The sequence below is a fragment of the Trichomonas vaginalis genome, chromosome IV (assembly GCF_026262505.1).
Source record: "Trichomonas vaginalis G3 chromosome IV, whole genome shotgun sequence".
Lineage (NCBI taxonomy): Eukaryota > Parabasalia > Trichomonadida > Trichomonadidae > Trichomonas > Trichomonas vaginalis.
The window spans coordinates 11,839,121-11,857,075 of record NC_067206.1 but is presented as its reverse complement, the minus strand read 5'-3'; the positions used below and the strand labels follow the sequence as shown (position 1 = coordinate 11,857,075).

General features: G+C 35.5%; 15 protein-coding genes and 1 pseudogene across 16 annotated transcripts, besides 1 other annotated feature; 7 read left to right on the top strand and 9 right to left on the bottom strand.

Moving 5' to 3' along the window:
• Nucleotides 1-30: 30 nt before the first annotated feature.
• TVAGG3_0074520 (protein of unknown function, DUF4106 family) lies at nt 31-1,192 on the top strand (the record flags this gene model as incomplete). The annotated part of the gene is made up of 1 exon (XM_051221830.1): nt 31-1,192. A coding segment is annotated over one exon (1,162 nt), but the record flags the coding sequence as incomplete, so codon positions are not given.
• A 1,905-nt stretch (nt 1,193-3,097) lies between these two features.
• On the top strand, nt 3,098-3,487 carry TVAGG3_0074510 (protein of unknown function, DUF4106 family; the record flags this gene model as incomplete). The annotated part of the gene is made up of 1 exon (XM_051221829.1): nt 3,098-3,487. A coding segment is annotated over one exon (390 nt), but the record flags the coding sequence as incomplete, so codon positions are not given.
• A 95-nt stretch (nt 3,488-3,582) lies between these two features.
• Nucleotides 3,583-17,955: part of a mobile genetic element that runs on past the window's edge.
• TVAGG3_0074500 (protein of unknown function, DUF4106 family) lies at nt 5,511-6,047 on the top strand (the record flags this gene model as incomplete). Its single annotated transcript, XM_051221828.1, has 1 exon — nt 5,511-6,047. One exon carries the CDS (start codon nt 5,511-5,513, stop codon nt 6,045-6,047), a length of 537 nt encoding a protein of 178 aa, XP_051106814.1.
• Nucleotides 6,294-7,091, top strand: TVAGG3_0074490 (uncharacterized protein; the record flags this gene model as incomplete). The annotated part of the gene is made up of 1 exon (XM_001325933.2): nt 6,294-7,091. The coding sequence occupies one exon, from the start codon at nt 6,294-6,296 to the stop codon at nt 7,089-7,091; it is 798 nt and encodes a 265-aa protein (XP_001325968.2).
• On the top strand, nt 7,121-8,355 carry TVAGG3_0074480 (annotated as a pseudogene). Its single transcript has one exon. A coding segment is annotated over exon 1 (1,235 nt).
• On the top strand, nt 8,392-8,811 carry TVAGG3_0074470 (protein of unknown function, DUF4108 family; the record flags this gene model as incomplete). Its single annotated transcript, XM_001325934.1, has 1 exon — nt 8,392-8,811. The coding sequence occupies one exon, from the start codon at nt 8,392-8,394 to the stop codon at nt 8,809-8,811; it is 420 nt and encodes a 139-aa protein (XP_001325969.1).
• On the bottom strand, nt 8,828-9,289 carry TVAGG3_0074460 (uncharacterized protein; the record flags this gene model as incomplete). Its single annotated transcript, XM_001325935.1, has 1 exon — nt 8,828-9,289. One exon carries the CDS (start codon nt 9,287-9,289, stop codon nt 8,828-8,830), a length of 462 nt encoding a protein of 153 aa, XP_001325970.1.
• On the top strand, nt 9,326-10,201 carry TVAGG3_0074450 (protein of unknown function, DUF4106 family; the record flags this gene model as incomplete). The annotated part of the gene is made up of 1 exon (XM_001325936.1): nt 9,326-10,201. One exon carries the CDS (start codon nt 9,326-9,328, stop codon nt 10,199-10,201), a length of 876 nt encoding a protein of 291 aa, XP_001325971.1.
• Nucleotides 10,259-10,621, bottom strand: TVAGG3_0074440 (uncharacterized protein; the record flags this gene model as incomplete). The annotated part of the gene is made up of 1 exon (XM_001325937.1): nt 10,259-10,621. One exon carries the CDS (start codon nt 10,619-10,621, stop codon nt 10,259-10,261), a length of 363 nt encoding a protein of 120 aa, XP_001325972.1.
• Nucleotides 10,653-11,477, bottom strand: TVAGG3_0074430 (KilA, N-terminal/APSES-type HTH, DNA-binding family; the record flags this gene model as incomplete). The annotated part of the gene is made up of 1 exon (XM_001325938.1): nt 10,653-11,477. One exon carries the CDS (start codon nt 11,475-11,477, stop codon nt 10,653-10,655), a length of 825 nt encoding a protein of 274 aa, XP_001325973.1.
• Nucleotides 12,411-13,139, bottom strand: TVAGG3_0074420 (organellar and viral DNA polymerase type B; the record flags this gene model as incomplete). Its single annotated transcript, XM_001325939.1, has 1 exon — nt 12,411-13,139. The coding sequence occupies one exon, from the start codon at nt 13,137-13,139 to the stop codon at nt 12,411-12,413; it is 729 nt and encodes a 242-aa protein (XP_001325974.1).
• On the bottom strand, nt 13,465-14,325 carry TVAGG3_0074410 (uncharacterized protein; the record flags this gene model as incomplete). Its single annotated transcript, XM_051221827.1, has 1 exon — nt 13,465-14,325. The coding sequence occupies one exon, from the start codon at nt 14,323-14,325 to the stop codon at nt 13,465-13,467; it is 861 nt and encodes a 286-aa protein (XP_051106813.1).
• Nucleotides 14,380-14,838, bottom strand: TVAGG3_0074400 (DNA/RNA polymerases family; the record flags this gene model as incomplete). Its single annotated transcript, XM_051221826.1, has 1 exon — nt 14,380-14,838. One exon carries the CDS (start codon nt 14,836-14,838, stop codon nt 14,380-14,382), a length of 459 nt encoding a protein of 152 aa, XP_051106812.1.
• TVAGG3_0074390 (uncharacterized protein) lies at nt 15,082-15,921 on the bottom strand (the record flags this gene model as incomplete). Its single annotated transcript, XM_051221825.1, has 1 exon — nt 15,082-15,921. A coding segment is annotated over one exon (840 nt), but the record flags the coding sequence as incomplete, so codon positions are not given.
• On the bottom strand, nt 16,563-17,147 carry TVAGG3_0074380 (phage tail repeat-like family; the record flags this gene model as incomplete). Its single annotated transcript, XM_051221824.1, has 1 exon — nt 16,563-17,147. One exon carries the CDS (start codon nt 17,145-17,147, stop codon nt 16,563-16,565), a length of 585 nt encoding a protein of 194 aa, XP_051106810.1.
• TVAGG3_0074370 (uncharacterized protein) lies at nt 17,167-17,322 on the bottom strand (the record flags this gene model as incomplete). The annotated part of the gene is made up of 1 exon (XM_051221823.1): nt 17,167-17,322. The coding sequence occupies one exon, from the start codon at nt 17,320-17,322 to the stop codon at nt 17,167-17,169; it is 156 nt and encodes a 51-aa protein (XP_051106809.1).

Genomic DNA, 17,955 nt, shown 5'->3' with positions numbered 1-17,955 from the left:
GTCAAAAACCGCTTTTTAACTTTACTTAAAATGCCACGTAAGCTACGTAAGAATATACGTAAGAGGAAGAGAGCATTGAAACATCCAATAGTAAAACTGACACCACAACAACAGTTGCAACAACAAATGCTGAATGACCCCACTATGTTGCAACAAATGTCAAGCAACCCTATGCTTTTAAACCGAGTCATTGGTGCACAGAGTGGAGGTTTAAGAGCGGCACTTTTAGCGAAAATGGCAGGCTATGGTGGAGCTGCAGACGGAACAGCTTATAACCCTCAAAGTCAAATGAATTTGAGTTCACTCAAAAATCAAATAACAGATGTCAAAAAGTCAAACATAGACATACAGAAACAAATAAGTGAAAACGAAAAGAAACTAGAATATGACAGACACACAAAGAAACTCAATGAGTTAAACGTAGAGAAAAAGAAGAAAGAAGAACAACTGAAAGAACTAGGTACAGAGGAATATGCGAAAAAAGTGTCAGAAAAAGCAGCAGAAGTAGCAAAAATGGAACAAGATGTTATAAATTTGAAAAACCATACTACTCAATATAAAGTACTGAAAGATGAAGAGATAAAACAAAAAGCCCTGAAGACATATATGGATAGCGATGAGTATAAAAAAGAAGTTGAAGCAAATGTAAAGGCAGAAAAACTTTTACAGTTGCAAAACCAAACCGTACAGTATGAAAACTTAGCACAAGAAAGTAAAAATAACGACGCAGCCATGCAAAAGGCAATGAAAAGCACAGAATATATAAAAGCTAACAATGACTGGTTAGATGCCCAAGCCAACGCTAAAGCAGCCCAACTTATAGGGTCAATAAGGACAAAAATACAAGCGGATGAAGACAGTTCAAATGAAGCTTTAACGAATGCTGACTTTAAGAACGCCTTCGAAGCTCTTCATAGTAAGGTGAAACTAGTGAACGACTTCTCATCTGGAAAGAAACTGAAGTCTGAAGGTTTCGACAAAGAGTTAAAAGAAGTAGCAGAAAATATGACGAAAATAACAGATGCAGCAACGAGACAGGCAGTTCAAAGTGCCTATGACGCCGTTAGAGCAACTGTTGTGGAAAGTCAAGAAAAAGAGTTACAACAGACCAAAACAGACCTAGTAAATGCTTTCTTAAGAACGAAAAGTCAGGTAGGACATTATGCTGCAGATGGAACATATGTGCCAGCTGGTGGAACTTATATACCAGCTGGTGGAACTTATATACTAGCTAGTGGAACTTATATACCACCAAACCCTCCAAGAGAAGCACCTGCACCAGGACTACCTAAAACATTTACATCGTCACATGGACACAGACGCAGGCATGCACCAAAACCAACAGTTCAAAATCCTGCACAACAACCAACAGTTCAAAATCCAGCACCACAACAACAACCAAAACCAACAGTTCAAAACCCTGCACAACAACCAGCAGTTCAAAATTCAGCACCTGCACCACAACCAAAACCAGCACAACAACCAACAGTTCAAAATCCTGCACAGCAACAACCACCTCCACAACCAGCACAGCAACAACCACCTCCACAACCAGCACAGCAACCACAAACAGAGCAAGGACATAAAAGAAGTAGAGAACAAGGAAACCAAGAATTCTTAAAAATGCTTAAAGAAGAGTATGGTTACCCAGATACTATTGACTTTAGTGACAGATATAAAGAAGCTATTAGAAAGTTCCAGGAAGGAAATATTGACCCGAACCTATTTAGCTTTATGGCTCAGCACCAAATCAGATATAATCTCAAACCTGGAAAATACAAGCTCGCTAAGGGATATGATTTAATAGCATATCATCCAAATGACATGACTGAATTTACTCCGAGATATTGGATGTCAGAGATAAATGATAATTCAACTATCTTCATGAAACGCGTAAAAAGTAGAGACGGAACGAAAGAAGAAAGGGTTATGAATGCGGATGACTTAAATAGGGAACTTGTTGAAAACGGTCTCGGAATATATGAAATGCCAGCAGATGAGGTACAAGAAACTCCACAGGAAGAAGTTCAGATACAACCAGACATGGAAGAAATAGTTCAGCAACAACAGCTAGAAGAGCCTGAAGGAAACGAACAAGTTCCTCTTTGGAAACTAACTTCACAGAACTAGATGAAGATTTGGAACAGCCGAAAAATCTTGACCCTCAACAAGAGTATGAGGTGAATATGGAATCTTTCCAAGAGTCTAAGAAAAATTCGGCTGACATGGTAGAAGAATATCGAAAAATGTTCGCCGACATACAAAAGACTCCAACATCAGATGAAAATATTCAGCATAGAATGGAAGTACTGAAAGAAAATGTACACAAATACAATAATCTTTTTTACTTACGACCACATAACGTTCAATCTTTGGCTGAACTCGGTGAAAATAAAAGGTTAAATTTCAACAAAACATATAGAAATGAAACATTGTTTAAAGTTCATTCAGAACCTAGCCAATATGGAAACAAACCTACTTTTGTTTCTGCAGACTATGGAACTACAATGAGATGGGGTCATAAAGCTAATCCGGATAGGTGGTTCATAAACTTACAACCACAATTCCAAGAAGTTGTAGACGCAATGGAAGTGAATGGTGAACCAGATATAGCTGGTATTTTCAGCGCGGCTTTAATGCCATTGAAAGATATGAAACATGCAGATATTTTGGACCAGTCTGAAATGAACATGGCTGATGGAAATATAACATCTGACGTTCTAGAACATTTATCTCAAAGAACTACACAGAACCATAGAGATGGTATATTTGGTGAAGAGTTTAGAAAGAGAGTTAGGGAGAGAGAAGGAAGAGAACCTATTGTACATGACCTTGCAAACGAAAGTTTGCAAAATGTCATAAAAACTTACTTTGCAGACGATGAAATGAGAAGGATGAATATTTAAGAAAACTCAAATGGACAGTACCAAATGAAATGTTAGTATTGAAAAACATGTTCCTTGACAAAATAAAACCAACTACAGAAATAAATGACGCAAGACTGAAACATTGGGTAAAAGCTTTCCCATTCACAAAAGATATTATTGGTAACATGGAAAGAAAACCAGAATGGCTACAAAAACATATATTTGGAAACGAGCTTATTCCATATGGACAAGCACTGTTTGAAGAGCTTGAACCGGAAACTCAGGAAAGAGTCATGCAAACAATACGCGGAGACTCAAATACAGACTATGACAAAATCTTTCTAGGATATAGGTTACCTGAGATGGGCGACCAGAGCCCAAAGGCAAAAAGGACATGGGAAATTTACAACATACTAGGTGAACATGAGGCAAAGATGCAACAACTTGAAGCAGAGGGCAAGTTACCAAAAGCGACACCAAAGAAGAAGAGAAGAGTAGAACAAAGTGAAAGTAGTGAAGAAGTAACTTCATCTAGTGAAAGTAGTGGCAATGAAAGAAAAAGAAGAGTTAAAAACTCAGTCAGGAAGAAAGTAAAGCTTGGTCCGAGTGGGTTCTATTAGGACACATAAATCCAACTATTCTATATTTTTACCCATATGAAATGTACGCCGCTCAGAATATAACGCCAACAGTTTTGGATGCCATGAACGGAAATGTTTCCGAATGGTATAACGAATGCGACAATGCCATTAGAAGGTCAGAAATAGTTCCTGGAACTTACGAATATACAACTGCTGTTTCTTATGGAAACGTAGGTGAGTTTGGAGAAGGTTCTTCAACAACAGTAGATATTGCTTGCGACAGGTTTCATATTATTTCTATTGACAACTCATTCTTATACGTGGAACAAGACATTGAAATAAAACCTTCTGCCAAGTTGTCTGACAAGAAAGGTTGCAATGGAATTTTCTATGTCGGATACCAATATGCTCCAGAAGTTTTCATGGGATATAAGATATATTCTAACTCTGACTTAGTTCAAACAGTAACATGGGCAAACTATGAATGGTTCGCTTTGAGAAACTCAGTACAACCACAAGCTAGAGAACAAACAGACCAGTATGCAACTATTGAGAAAATAAGAAGACTTGACCCTAACGTTCCAGGAGTTTATGTTAACCTTTCTGGTTCAGATGGAACCGCTGCCACTAAAGTAAAACTGAAACTTAGAGTTCCTTTGTCATCTTTCCTCATCTTCAGGTTTTTAAGATACTTGCCAAACTGGGCAGGAAAAATTTCTATCGAACTTACTCCAAGCAAAAATAACTTAGTCATTGCACCAACACAAGACCCATTCAGCATTACTGTAGCTGGAACTGGTGGAGCCAAGTTCTGTGACTTTTGCAAAGACAAAGTTGACTTAGACTTTGGTTTCTCAAACTTCAACACTGAAGTAAACTATTATTTCAATGCTGCTGGAACTGCTTGGGACACAGTTAAGTTCACATGCGAAAAATTTGAATGCAAGAGAATAGAAAGCAGACTTGCAGTCTATATGTTGGACCCAGATATTTCAAATGCTTTAGCTGCCAAATATATTGCAGTTCCACTTATGTTCCCTATACACCAAATATCTGTCAAAGACTTTGCAGGTGAAGTTGGAAACCAAAGTGCTGACCCAGGTGCAAGAACAGATATTGCTTTAACAACTGCAATGAAACATGCAGATACTATGTTTGTACTGTTCAGACGAACTATAAATGACTATTCTTGTTTCTACAACCCTGGTATTAAATATCATATAAACATAGATGGCAAATATTATCCAAGAGAAGAATATTCTACAGTTGAGGATATGAGGTCATACAACTTGACATTAGATGCTATGAACTTTAACAACAACTTCACAACAACCATTAACCCTGAAATGCAAAGTTCTATTATGCCATATGTGAAAGTATGGACTCATACAGGAGGTCAAAAAACTCAATATACAAATGGAGACCGTTCAAACTTTTGGCTTGGCATTCCATTTGCTGACTCAGAAGACTTTATGGGTGGTATTTCAACTGTTGGTACTGTACAAAATACAATATACTGGTGACAGAGACGGTCCAGATGAATTGAAAGCAAAGAAGTTTACAAAACCAATAGCACTTTTCACGGAAGATGCTCTTTTGAAGATTCGTTCGATGAAACCTGCTGGAGCTCCTCAGATTGGCATAACGACAGCTTCCATCGAGCAGATTTTGGCAGCAGGTCAGTAAGTTGTTCTTGAACTGACTTCTCTCCGTCAAATATTGACAGTACGCCAGTTTTGACATAATATTGTATTATAAACTTTCCTTTAGTAATATCGGTCAGTTTTGAAGTTATATTTTTGTCTGCTTCAAGAACTTTCACCATTTCAGTTATACCAACTTTCTTTGCTTTATGAAAATATTTAGGTTCAGCAAAGACTGCTATTCTATAACATTTTCCATTGTTTGTGTAAAGAACTATTCTGTCAATGTATTTGTATTGTTTGTGAGTATAAACTTTGTTCTGCTTCAATTCAATAAGATATCCGAATACGTCCATCTTTTTATTCTAAGTAAAATGTCATTTCCGAAAAATAAAAGCGTAAGTGTTTCAAAAGGTTTAATGGCGGTGGCAGATGTGAAGTTAAATTCACCAACTCAAACAAACAGTCAAAGTGTTATTGTCAATGTCAAAGAAAGAGATGTTGAAGTGGGGAAACCATACGAAGACGAAGATGGTATAACAATTGTTCCTGTAAAAGAACAACCAACATACCCTGAAGTTACCAGAGACTTAAGTTCTGTTGCAGATATTCGAAATGACTACCAACAACTTAAAGACAAACTTCAAACTCAGGAGAAGATTTGTCAAGCTTTAGGTATAATGTTAAACTTGGTCGAACACAACCCTGTAAAAGTGAACTCATATGTCATTGCACCTCATGAAGTTTTGAAAGAACTATTGAAACTTTTGACAGAGGCAGACGATATAAACATCAAAGAAATAGAGCCCGACATTGCTTGCTGTGGTGTTTCATATAATGTCATTGACAAGATATACGTTATGAAAGGAGGTGAAACGTTGAACTTAAAATATAGTTTCCCAGACGTCATAAAAATATTTGACGACCACAACATTTCATTAAAGTTTATTTGCTAAGTAAAAATGTCAAAACTTCTTGAAAGATGTTTGAAGAAAATAATATAGACTTTATTTCATGTAAAGGACTTTACACACTTTTGAACGATATGAAAGACCCTGTTTTGTTTGTTCGTGTAGACAAAGGAAAGTTCTATGTCTTTACAAAATATTTGAACTTCTTAGACAGAGAACTTCAAGAAACGCCATGTGAAAGTTTAGATGAAGTTCTTCTCCACTTTCAGAAAAACTTTTAAATATATAAAAATGGCAGAAGACATAATGGTTTATACTATTACGACTAAAAACCCTGAGTCATATAATTCTATAACAACAAACTTACAAAGTCCTCAAGGACGATATTGTAAACTAACCTTAAACACAATGACGACTAAAGCCTGTTTTGCTCTTTTGACACCAGAAGATTTTATTGTTGTAAATGGTAAAAAATACTCCTTTGAAGATACTTACTCAGATATACCACCAACAGGTTTTGTTGACTTATTTAATACTTTAAGGACGGATGTAACATGTGCTGCAACTAGAGCAGGTTTCATTATGTTTGGATGTCCGACTGAGTTTACTATAAACGATATGAGCTATAATACAAAACTTATATCTGGTTTTTACTACCAACAATTTCCTATAACAGGAAAAGGTGTCATACAAGGAATGTCTATTCCATTGACTTTAAGTACACCTATTTTATATATTGTTTCAAACTTAGGTTCAAAGTGCTATTCGAATGTCGACAGAAACTACTATGACCAAAAGATACTTATGCGTATAAACAACACATTCTCTGCTGGTTTGCCTATTGTTCATTCGAATGCAGAATTTTCAGCTTTAGTAAACTCAAACACTTTAGCAAACATAAACTTAACCTTAGTTGACGCAAACTTTGTTCCTGTAAAACTTTTATGTCCTATGTATTTGTCAATGACGGCAGAAAGTTTCGAATTGGAAGATGCAACTGGTGAAAGTATTGTACTACAAGAACAACTTCAACAACAAATAGCTCAAGAACAACAAATGCAACAAATGGAACAACAAAGTCAAGAATAAAAAAATAATATTTTTTTATTTTTATAAAAATGTACAGAATAGATGTTTCAGATTTTTATGACTTCCAAGCCTTCAGAAATATGTGTCCATTTCGAGACTATAACAAAGCAGTCGAGAATTTGAAACGTTTAGTCATTTATGTCGACTCTGCCCCAGAATGTTATGTCATGAAAGAATGGGATGTTGTCTTTAACAAACCAAGAGCAACAATAGTGTCTGAACAAGAATGTAGACAGAAACTTAAGAAAATAAAAGTGTACAAGTTGGAATGAAGATGTTAGATGCTTGGGATATCTTATTGTCAAAGTTAGAAGATTTTTCAGTTCGTGGTATAAAGTTCTATACACCTTCTCCAAACTTCTATTCTATCTTCACTGGATATAAATATGAACAAGTAGAATGGAAACACAGTATTATAGAAGCTTGGTTAGACCATGTCAAAGAAATTATATGCAATGGAAACGAAAGAGTCTATGAGTATATCTTATGTTGGTTTGCAAACATCTTACAACATCCAAGTGCTAAAAATGAAACTGCTCTCATTATAATTGGAAAACAAGGAACTGGTAAGAATACTTTCTTTACAGATATTTTGTGCAAACTGTTAGAAGGTTATTCGAATCCGAATATGACAAACTTAGAAAACATCTGCGGTAAATTTAACTCTTCAATTGAGAATATGAAACTTATAGTTTGCAATGAACTTCAAAGTATAGATACAACAAAAGTTTTGAACTCAGATGCTTTGAAGAGTCTTATAACAGACAAAGTTGGAGTTGTTGAAAGAAAGTATAAAGACCAAAGAGTTTGTGAAAATGTTGCAAACTTCATTATGGTTTCAAACAATGCTGTTCCGATGAAGTTAGAAAGTTCTGACAGAAGATATGTAGTTGTCAGAACGTCAGATTCTCATATGCAAGATACAGAATATTTTGACGCTTTGTCAGAATGTTTGACATCTGACTTTTACAACCACTTGTTCTCATATTTCATGACATTAGATATTTCTAACTTCAATCCAAGACAAATTCCACATACCGAAGAGAGAAAAACATTGTTAGAAGCAAACAAGAGTGTATATGAACTGTTCATAGATGAAACTGACTTTGTGTCATTAGATGAAAGGTCATTGTACGATTCGTATAAACAATATTGTCAAGAGTATGGTTATATGCCAGAGTCTAAACGAACATTCTTGGCAAATGTCAAAAGTCTTTTAGACGTACAGAATGGTGTATATACAAAGAAAAATTTTTCTGAGTAAATTTTAAAAAAAAAATTTTTTTATCCGATAGAAAAGATGACAAAATTCATCTCAGTAAATAAGTACATGTCAGGACTTAAAGAAGAACTAGACCCATTCACATATTTGAATGTTTACTTCTACCATTTTGAAAAGTCTTCATTCAGCAAAGTTTGGAACATCGAACCAGTTAAGTTTGCTATTGTGACTAAAAATGGTGCGAAATTTGAAGACTTAGACATAGAAGGTTTGTTAACAGTCAAAGAAAGTTTTGACAGAAGGTTCTCAAACCTTAAAGAAGGCAAAGCATACAAACTTGTTATACCTTATGAACCAAAGAAGACAGACGACTATGAATATTATGAGTCTAAAGTTGTAGAAGTTCAAGGTAAATTGGGTAAAAAGATTTTAGAGTCTAAGCCAGTGTTTGCTCCTAAAGAGGAAGAGAACATTGACATTGACCCAGAAATGTTCTAAAAATAAAATTTTATTTTTACATGTCAAATTTCTTTTTCTCTGGAACTGGTTCAGGTTCTTTCTTCTCTTCTTCTACTTTCTTTTCTTTCTTTTCTCTCTTTTCTCTCTTCTTCTTTTCTGGTGGAGTTATGTCAAACTTCTCAGAACCATATTTATGTAAAAGTTCTTTGTCATTTAATAGCTCTTCTATTCTGTTTTCTATTTCATCTTCAAGAACAGCGCATGTGTCTTCTTTGCATTCTAAGAACTTTTGTTGGACTTCATCTTTCCAATCGGCGTCATCTCTGTCAACAAGTCTGTCATTGACAAATTTTAAGACTGCTCTTTGTAATGTTTTATGGTTCTTGTCATATTCCCAGAAACAGAACTTTAGAACAAATTCACCTTTCTTGTTTACACTATGTAAGATTTTATGGTCTACAGATGTTTTGCTGTCAAAAAGCTTGTCTCGAATATAGATAGCAAAATCGCTAGACATTTTCTAAAAGATAAAAATTTTAATTTTCCTAAAAATATGTTAGAAAAAAAGTTTGCTGACATTGACAAGAAATTTGAGAATGTTTTAAACAAGAACAAGAGGAAGTTAGAAAATGCTCAGATAAAACCTATACATGACAAGTTCTTATTTGCTCAGAATGGTATAACAGGTCTAATTGCACCACCTGGGTCTGGTAAGACTTTCACTTATCTTAAAATGGCTGCACAGCAACAAGAACTAGATGAGAAGAACCCATTCTATGAGTTAGTAGTCATTTGTTCGACTTCTGGTCAATTTGACCAAACCGTCAATTCGTTCAAAGATATTATAAAGAAGTCTAAGTTAGTATGTATAAAGGATACTGAGTTGTTAGATTGGATAAAGAAGTACCAAAGAAGAGTTTTGAAGTATAATGCTATAAATGAGTATATAAATTCTAAGTTTAAAGACCCAAATGAGGAAATGCAGAGAATATTAGAGAAGAAACACTTCAGAAACAAACAGAAAGAGATAGAATACATTTCGAAGAAATTGCAATCTTACGATTGGAAGACTTACCCTCATAGATGTCTTCTTATTTTAGATGACTTTGCTTCTCATCCTTTGTTAAAGAACAGAGAACAAGATATGTGTCGAATTCTTAAGAAGTTCAGACACTTTAACATCTCAGTCGTAATATGTGTACAGACAGCAAAGAGTTTAAGTAAGGATGTAAAGAGAATACTTACTGATATTATACTTTTCCCCGGATTGTCCGAAGACGATTTCATGGAACTTATGAAAGAGTCCATGGCAGGTAAGTTTGACAGACATGAACTATGGGAGAAGTACAAAGTCATACAAGACCCTCATACTTCTTTCAGAATTCATATCTACGCAAACAAAGTTCAAATTGTAAAAAGTCAAGCGTAAAAAATCTAAGTGTGTTGTGGTGCTGGGGCTGTCGGTTCTTCTGACTTTGGAAGGCATTCAGGAAGAACTCTTCCTGTCAGTCATCTGTTTGTGTCCTGTCGGAAGGAAGAACTTTTCCTGTCTGATGGAAGAGTTCTTCCTGTTGGAAGGAAAATATTTTTCTGTTGGAAGGAAAAACTTTTTCTGAAGTTCGACCAAAAAGTTCTCAATTTTCGAAAATTTGAATGGTTTACGGACGAACAACAAGAAAAATTTTTCCTGTCTGATGGAAGAGTTCTTCCTGTCTGATGGAAGAGTTCTTCCTGTCTGATGGAAGAGTTCTTCCAGTTGTCGGGAAAAACTTTTTCTGTCTGATGGAAGAGTTCTTCCTGTCGGAAGGATTTGACGAGGCAATTTACCTAATTTACCTAATTGAGCCATCTGAAGTCAAGCGTAAAAATAAATGGTTCATCTACTCTGCTTGTTTGAAGTTGTCAAAATACTCTGTTATTTTTTCCTTTAACAATGGCAAATCTTCTTTGAAGGTAAGAATTGTACAACCTTTCATATCATAGTGTGTTTGAGGTAAAGTATCTTGAACTATTTGTTTCACATCTTCATTTGGAGTCATTGAAATCGGTAAGTTTTCGCGATAGAACCAATTTCTGTCAGATTTGTAAATCTTAGCAAGGTCGTAAAAGCTTTTGTTGTTTCTTCTGACTAAATGCAACATAACCATATCTTTATCTTCTTCATTTTCCATCTCTTCAGTATAAATCATATACTTATAGTTCTTTTCCTTACCTTTTGGTACCGAACGTGGTATTCTTTTCTGAATGCTTTTGTCTTTTGCTTCAATGACTTCATCTTTTGCATGAAGTTTCTTTTCCATCTCTTCACGTTCTTGTCTATGAATTTCGTCAAGAAGTCTGTAAACATGCCATGCATAACGAGGAGAAGCCCACATTGCAACTGCATTTACTAAAAGTCTATGTACATAATATCCTCTTAAATTTATTGGCAAATTTTTACGATTTTCATGTGTTTTATGCAAGCCCGAAAAAACTCGGTCTAGAGAAATTTCACTCAAAAGTTCTTGTGTGCTTTGGTTTCTGAACCAGTCGTCTGCGTGTTTAGTGTCTGGAGCAAAACATGCTGTCAAAATACTTTGCATTTGGTACATATCGTCTTTGACCGAACGAATGAGACGGAGTTGTTTGTTATATTGTATCCACTCATATTCTTCATTTATAGCTTCATGGACTATAACTGTTGTTGTGTTCTCTGTTGTTGACATATCTGTCTTTACATACAAAATAAAAAAATAAATAAAAATAAAACTAACTTTATTTTTTCTATCTTAAGGAAATATTAAAAATTCATGATTTTCATGAAGTTTGGTCATTTTCAACATAACCTTCATTGCATGAAAAGTGTCATATATAACATATATATGATATTTTACTAAAAATATGTAAGCGGCTCATAGCTCAGTGGTATGGACTCCCTTGTCATAAGTGTCGAGGACCTCGGTTCGAGTCCCGATGATGTTCAGGTTTTTTCCTTTTCTGCAAAAAAAATTGAGAGAGCATTGAATTTGCAAGTACAAAGGGTCTATTTGGTGTTAGACCCTAGCGAAGAAAATATGGTACTGGAACGATAGAAGTTTACATTTGTAAAGTTGGACGATAAAATTTACTGACTGACATCAGGATGGGTCCTGACTGACATCAGGATGGGTCCTGACTGACATCAGGATGGGTCCTGACTGACATCAGGATGGGTCCTGATTGACATCAGGATGGAATGCTCTCAAAATCTTCGAAATTGAAAGGTTTATGGAATGACTTCAGGATGGGTCCTGACTGACATCAGGATGGGTCCTGACTGACATCAGGATGGGTCCTGACTGACATCAGGATGGGTCCTGACTGACATCAGGAAATCCTATCGTTCTACTTTACAAAATGTAAACTTCTATCGTACATGATATTTAGTTGACATTGTAAACTATCTTCATGTAAAGTACGGCGGTTTGAAACCGTCGGGAACATTCACTTTTTTAACGAACTTTCCACAGCATTTTTGGAATTTTGTGAAAACTCAACGGTTTGACACAAGCCATATGCCATTTTACTCAGAATTTTGTGCTGAATTCAGTAAAAATAATGTTTAGGTGAAGAGGTGAGATCTCACCTGTTTTCTCACCTAATTTTTCACCTCAGTTATTTTATAAGCGTTTTACATGAATTGTACGATGTATATTTGAAATCCTAAACAATTTCGTAGCTTCTATTTCTTCTTTTAGTACATCGAATGTTTTAACTATGCCGAAGGTTTCTTTATACTTCTTCTTGACGTCAGATAAAAGGAAATCTTCTGCAGTTGGATAGTTTTTGTTCAGAAATTCTAACATGTCCATTTTATCTTCTGCTGGCTTTTCTGGTTCTTTCTTTAAGTCTGCATAGTCGTTTCTCATTCTTTCTATCTCTTTGACAGAATAGTTATATTTCCTTATTGCTGCTTTACATTTAGAACATTGTGGGTTCATTTTAGCATTGTACATTGAAACCTTACCTGCTAAAACAACTATAGCGTCAATGGTCCTCTTAAATTCAAAACATGCAGGTCTTATCTGTTCATTCCATATTTTACATCTTTTATCTTTATCTCTTATCTGCCATACACATTCAGCAACTAATGAAACAAAGTTGTCGTATGTCTTAAATTCTTCAGATTTATATATGTCAGAGATGTTCTTATATAACATGTCGCAATCTTTGTCCATAACTTTGTGGTTGCAATGAAATCCAAGAAACTCATAATTTACCTTTCGTATGAATTTCTTAATTTCTACTGAGTCAGTTGGTCTGACTTCAATTTCGTCAAATTCAGGAATAGTGAGTTTTTGTTGTTGTATTTCAGGAAGTTTAGGTAGATGGTCAATAATATCCTGCATTTCCTAAAGATACTGTTCATTTGTTTCATCTTTCGCACTACAGTCTAAATCTCCTTGGAGAAGTTCTTGCTTTATCTTCTGGATTTCTGTTTCAAAAGTATATGAAGAAGGAATAAAGCTTTTCATCTCTACTAACATTGAAGTTGGGTTCATAACTAACGAGTTTGGTGCTGTTGTTGCTAACATGTTCTTACAATAAAAATAAAAAATATTTTTTAAAAAAACTAACTTTATTTTTTATTTCGGGAAATTCATGAAAATTCAACGGGTGAAAAAAGAGGTGAAAAAACAGGTGAGATCTCACCTCTTCACCTAAAAGTATTTTTCAATACTTTTTCAGCACTTTTCCGTAGTTATATATGAAAGACAATTCGAGATAAAAGTCATAGTACAATGGAATAATATGTTGCACACCATTTGTTGTGAACCAAACTTGAAAGTCAGAGAAACTGTTACTAGGTGGTTCGTAGAATTTAGAAGCAAAGTCATAAAAGTCCTTACCAATACATAGAAAACTATTGTTGCTTGAACTGAAACTTGCATGACACATAACATTTTGAGGGTCAAACACGTTTCTATAAACTGTCAAATCTGCTGGTGGAAGTATAAATTTAAATGGACCATCTGGTGGTAATGGTTCGTTCTGGTTTAGTAACCGAAGAAATTGTGCCCAAGAACGTTTGTCTACTTTCCAATATAAAAACTCTGTATCTCTTGGAGGGTTAACTTCAATCTTTTGAAATGAAACGGTGGAGTTCATCTTGTCATATTCTACTTTCAGATAGTATGTTCCATTTAGTAAAGAGTCGTATTTTTTTTGAAATTCCCAATAATATTTGTTCATTTGAGTTTGAAAGTCATTTAGAGTTTTCTCAAGACCTTCGTCTGAACGAACTGTAAAGATTCTCATTTCGTCAAATTTGTCTATTAGACCATCAGAACCTTTATACTGCCCATGAAAATATACTGCGAACATAAATGCGTTAGTTCTATTTGAAAACAAAACTCTTCTAAATCCTATTGCCTTTGCATCTGAAGGACTTTGAAGCCAACGAATTGGATAGTCAAACCTGTAAGCTCGGGATGAAATTTCTTCATTTGAAATAGTCCTACCAGCATTTGTAAAGATATAGTCTAACGGTTTTGTATCTGCTACTTTTGTTCTTTGTTTTTCAACCTGAAGCATTTAATATATGTAAAAATATATTGTTTTAAAAACGTTTTTACTTCATGCAATGTTTTATTTCATGCAATGTTTAACTATTTCACCATCTTCTTTAACACCCCAGTACTTACGCTTGGAGAGGACATGAACTTCGGAAAATACCTTATCTAGCTTAAAACAGCCCATCTTTTCACCGACCATTCCCATTTCAATGAGTTTGTTGTACCCTTCTTCGTTCGTCATGAGTGCGTCGATGTTCTCATAGTAAACCTTCACTTTGGATTTGACTTCGGAGAAGAATTTGTTGTAGTTGTCAAGTACTGCCTTTGCGAACTGAGGGTATGACCAATGTTCGACAATAGGTTTTAATGTGGTTACTAAGCCACTTTGACCTTGAGTGAATTCGTACTTCAAAACAAAAGGAGAAAACCTTTCAACAAAGTTGTCGACCTTCTCATAATGTTTACTCTTCATCTCTTGAGGTTTCTTAATGGAATATCCCCATGTCGAATTCATAAGCAATTTGAGTGTCATTGCAAGTTTGGGGTTTGAAGCTTTCCTAATATCATACAGTTGTTGGATGACTTTTCCAACTGTATAGTTCCTTCCCGGGAACTCACCATCTTCGTTTGGAATTCCAGTCGGAATATATTGGACAAATCTCATGTATGCAGCGTTAAGGTCGACATAGTATATCTTTTCATCTGAGTCGAACTTGTCGCAACCAATTGGTCCAGTTTGTGGAAATTCAAGTGAGTCTCTTATCTTCTGAGAAACTTCTCCTGTTATCTCATAAACATCGTCGAAGCAACCTGTTTCATATAAAACCTTCTGACCTAACTCAGATGCTCTCCAATACAATTTGACGTCAATTGGATGTCTCAATGGAAGTTTGTTTATAGCATCTTGAAGTTCTTGCAACCTCATTGGAAGTTCTTCTGGTTCAGGTTGGTATCCGAACATACCAACTCCTTGTGGAACTGTGTACTTCTTTTGTACTAGAACTTTGTCTGGAACAACTTTTGGTCTTGCTAACAATGAAAAGTTTGTTTCGTCTTTTGGTACAAAAGTTTCTGTCAGCTTGTCATCTGGAATTGGTTCCAACAAACCTTTCTCGAAAAGAATGTTTACAGCTCTGACAATGTTGCACTTGCCTTTTCCGAACAATGGGTTTGTAAGACTTTCGTTCAACATGAAGTGGTTGTGGACAATTACAATCTTCAACCATGGTAAATTGAACTCAACAACATAGTCGTCATGTGAAGAACCTTTAGCTGTAGGTATGTTGACTCGGATATTGACATTTGCCAACGGTGCAATTTTTGCCAATTGACCTCTGAGAATGTACCTTGTCTTCACACATGACTCAAGATACTTCATCTTCTCTTCTGTAACAAGACCAGAGTTCCTGAGACATGTAAGAATACAAGGTTCATTGACAATTGTTTCAATTGAATTGTAAATTCCATACCTTGTCAAGTCAATGTCAGACTTATTTATGAAGGGGAAGTATCCAGCATGTTGTCTGACTGCTTGAGGGTTAGGTTGGTACCATTCGAACTTGACACTTGCAATTCCTTCAATTGCATTCAAAATGTCTGAGTCGGAGTCAACCATTTGTTCTCTCTTTGTAGTCTTGAAAGCGTCAAGAAGTTTTGCGGCTGTTTGTTCATTGCCATGTGCATAGTAAATGTGACCCTCCAAATCTGTTATGGTCAATCTGAGATCGTATCCTTTCTTATTTCCGTCTTGAATTGCAGCAAGTACACCCATGAAGCCTTCTTTGTTCTTTCCTTCGTCAAAGTTTACTGTAAAGGTTCGACCAGATGTAATTTGACTTCTAACTTCACGATACTTTTCATATGCATATCTTGTTCTTTCCATGGGAGCATGACCATCCTCTGCACTACCTTTTTTCCTTCTCAAAGGATGCAATTGTTCGTCATGTTTCCAGTAGAATCTGGCAAAGCCGTCGTGTCCTTCAACTTGAGGTTCACTAACATCGAAAGGCATGTTCATAAGACGTTCTTCTTCTAACCTCTCTAGTCTGTTTGGATAATTGGCACGTGCTGTTTCCAAATCCATTTCGTAGCGAAGACCAGATAATTTGTCATAGACTTTTATGGGTCTTCCCTTCCTATATTTAAACTTCTTCGAAACTCTCCAACCATATCTTTGTAACTCTGCTTTTATTCTAGCAGACTTTCTATCCATTCTATATGGGGGCATTTTTTAAAAATAAAAAAATGTTTTTTTCTTTACTTTACATAACCGCCTGCTACCATAAGTCTTTGACGCCAACCCATACCAGCTAATGAAGGTTGACTTGGTTTAGTTTCCAAACTAAACTTTGGTTTTGGTTTATCTTCAGTTTTTGGTTTTTCTTCTTCTATCGGTTTTTCGTCACTTTTCGGTTCCTCTGACTTTACTTCACTTGCAGGAACAGTTGTGTCGTTAACATCTTCATAAATATCATATGCCATTTGTTTTTGTTTTCCTTTCAACTTTTTGTGTTTGTTGTAAAGTTTAGAATATTTCGACTCTAAGTCAATGAGATGTTCTATAATGAACTGTTGGTCAGTGAAGTAAACTTTTCCATCTGTTGTCTCGAAAGCTCCTTCAGACTTCAATATTTTATTTGTGAGAGTCTGTTTCTTTTTTGAGATACTAGCCGTTCCATTTCTATGAAAAGTGACTTTGTAGTTAGGGTTTGTATTTCCAGACCTGGCACTTTCTATTATTGAATTTTTCTCTTCATCTGTAAGTTCTTTGACAGGTTTTGACAATGGTTCTGAACTTTTTGTTTGTGGTGTCAAATCTACCGTTTCAACTTCTTCGGTCATTTCATCTCAGTAAAAAATTTTAGTTTGGTTTGTTTTCAACTGGTTGTTGTTGTTTTTTAAGTCGGTCTAAAACTTCCTGAGGTATAGGAAGAACTTGACAAACACGTGGTGGTTTAACTGCTGGAAGTCGACAAATCCATCTTGAACCCATTTGTCTCAATGCTGTATTGTTCATTTCATCTCAGTAAAAAAATTTACATTCCCCACGTTTGAGGCGGTTGCGGTTGGTTATTGTTTACCCACTGTTGTGCATGGTTATATCCTCTGTTAAAGAATCTTTCACCTTGGTCCATATAGTGTCCTGCTTGGTTATAGTAGTCATTTGCTTTGTTATAATAGTTTCCTGCTTGTCTTCCTACATTGTCCATCCATCCTTGAACTTTTCCTCTTGTTTCAGGATTTGGAATAAGATTTGCTGCATCTCGTGCTACATCCCAACCTTTCTGTACAGTTTGTATAATAGGTTGTGCTTTCTCTTAAGTATACCTAATGTACTCAAAATCTTCCTTCCAATTCCAAATGCACCTCTGGCTATTGTTCCCACTGCGGGTAAAAATCTAGATGCAACTCCTGCTAATGCGCCAAATAAACCCATTTCTTATAGGGTAAAAATGACGAATCCAAACAAGGACCCCTATGTTTCTAAAGCGACAAAGAAAGCACTCATGATAAAAATCTTTAGTTCAACACCAAATGCTTGGTTTATGGATATCTTGGAAAACATTCCGAGGTATAGAGAAGATGGACCTCCATACTGGTTAATATTTGTTGGTCAAAACACAAGATACTGTGAAGCCATACCATTATG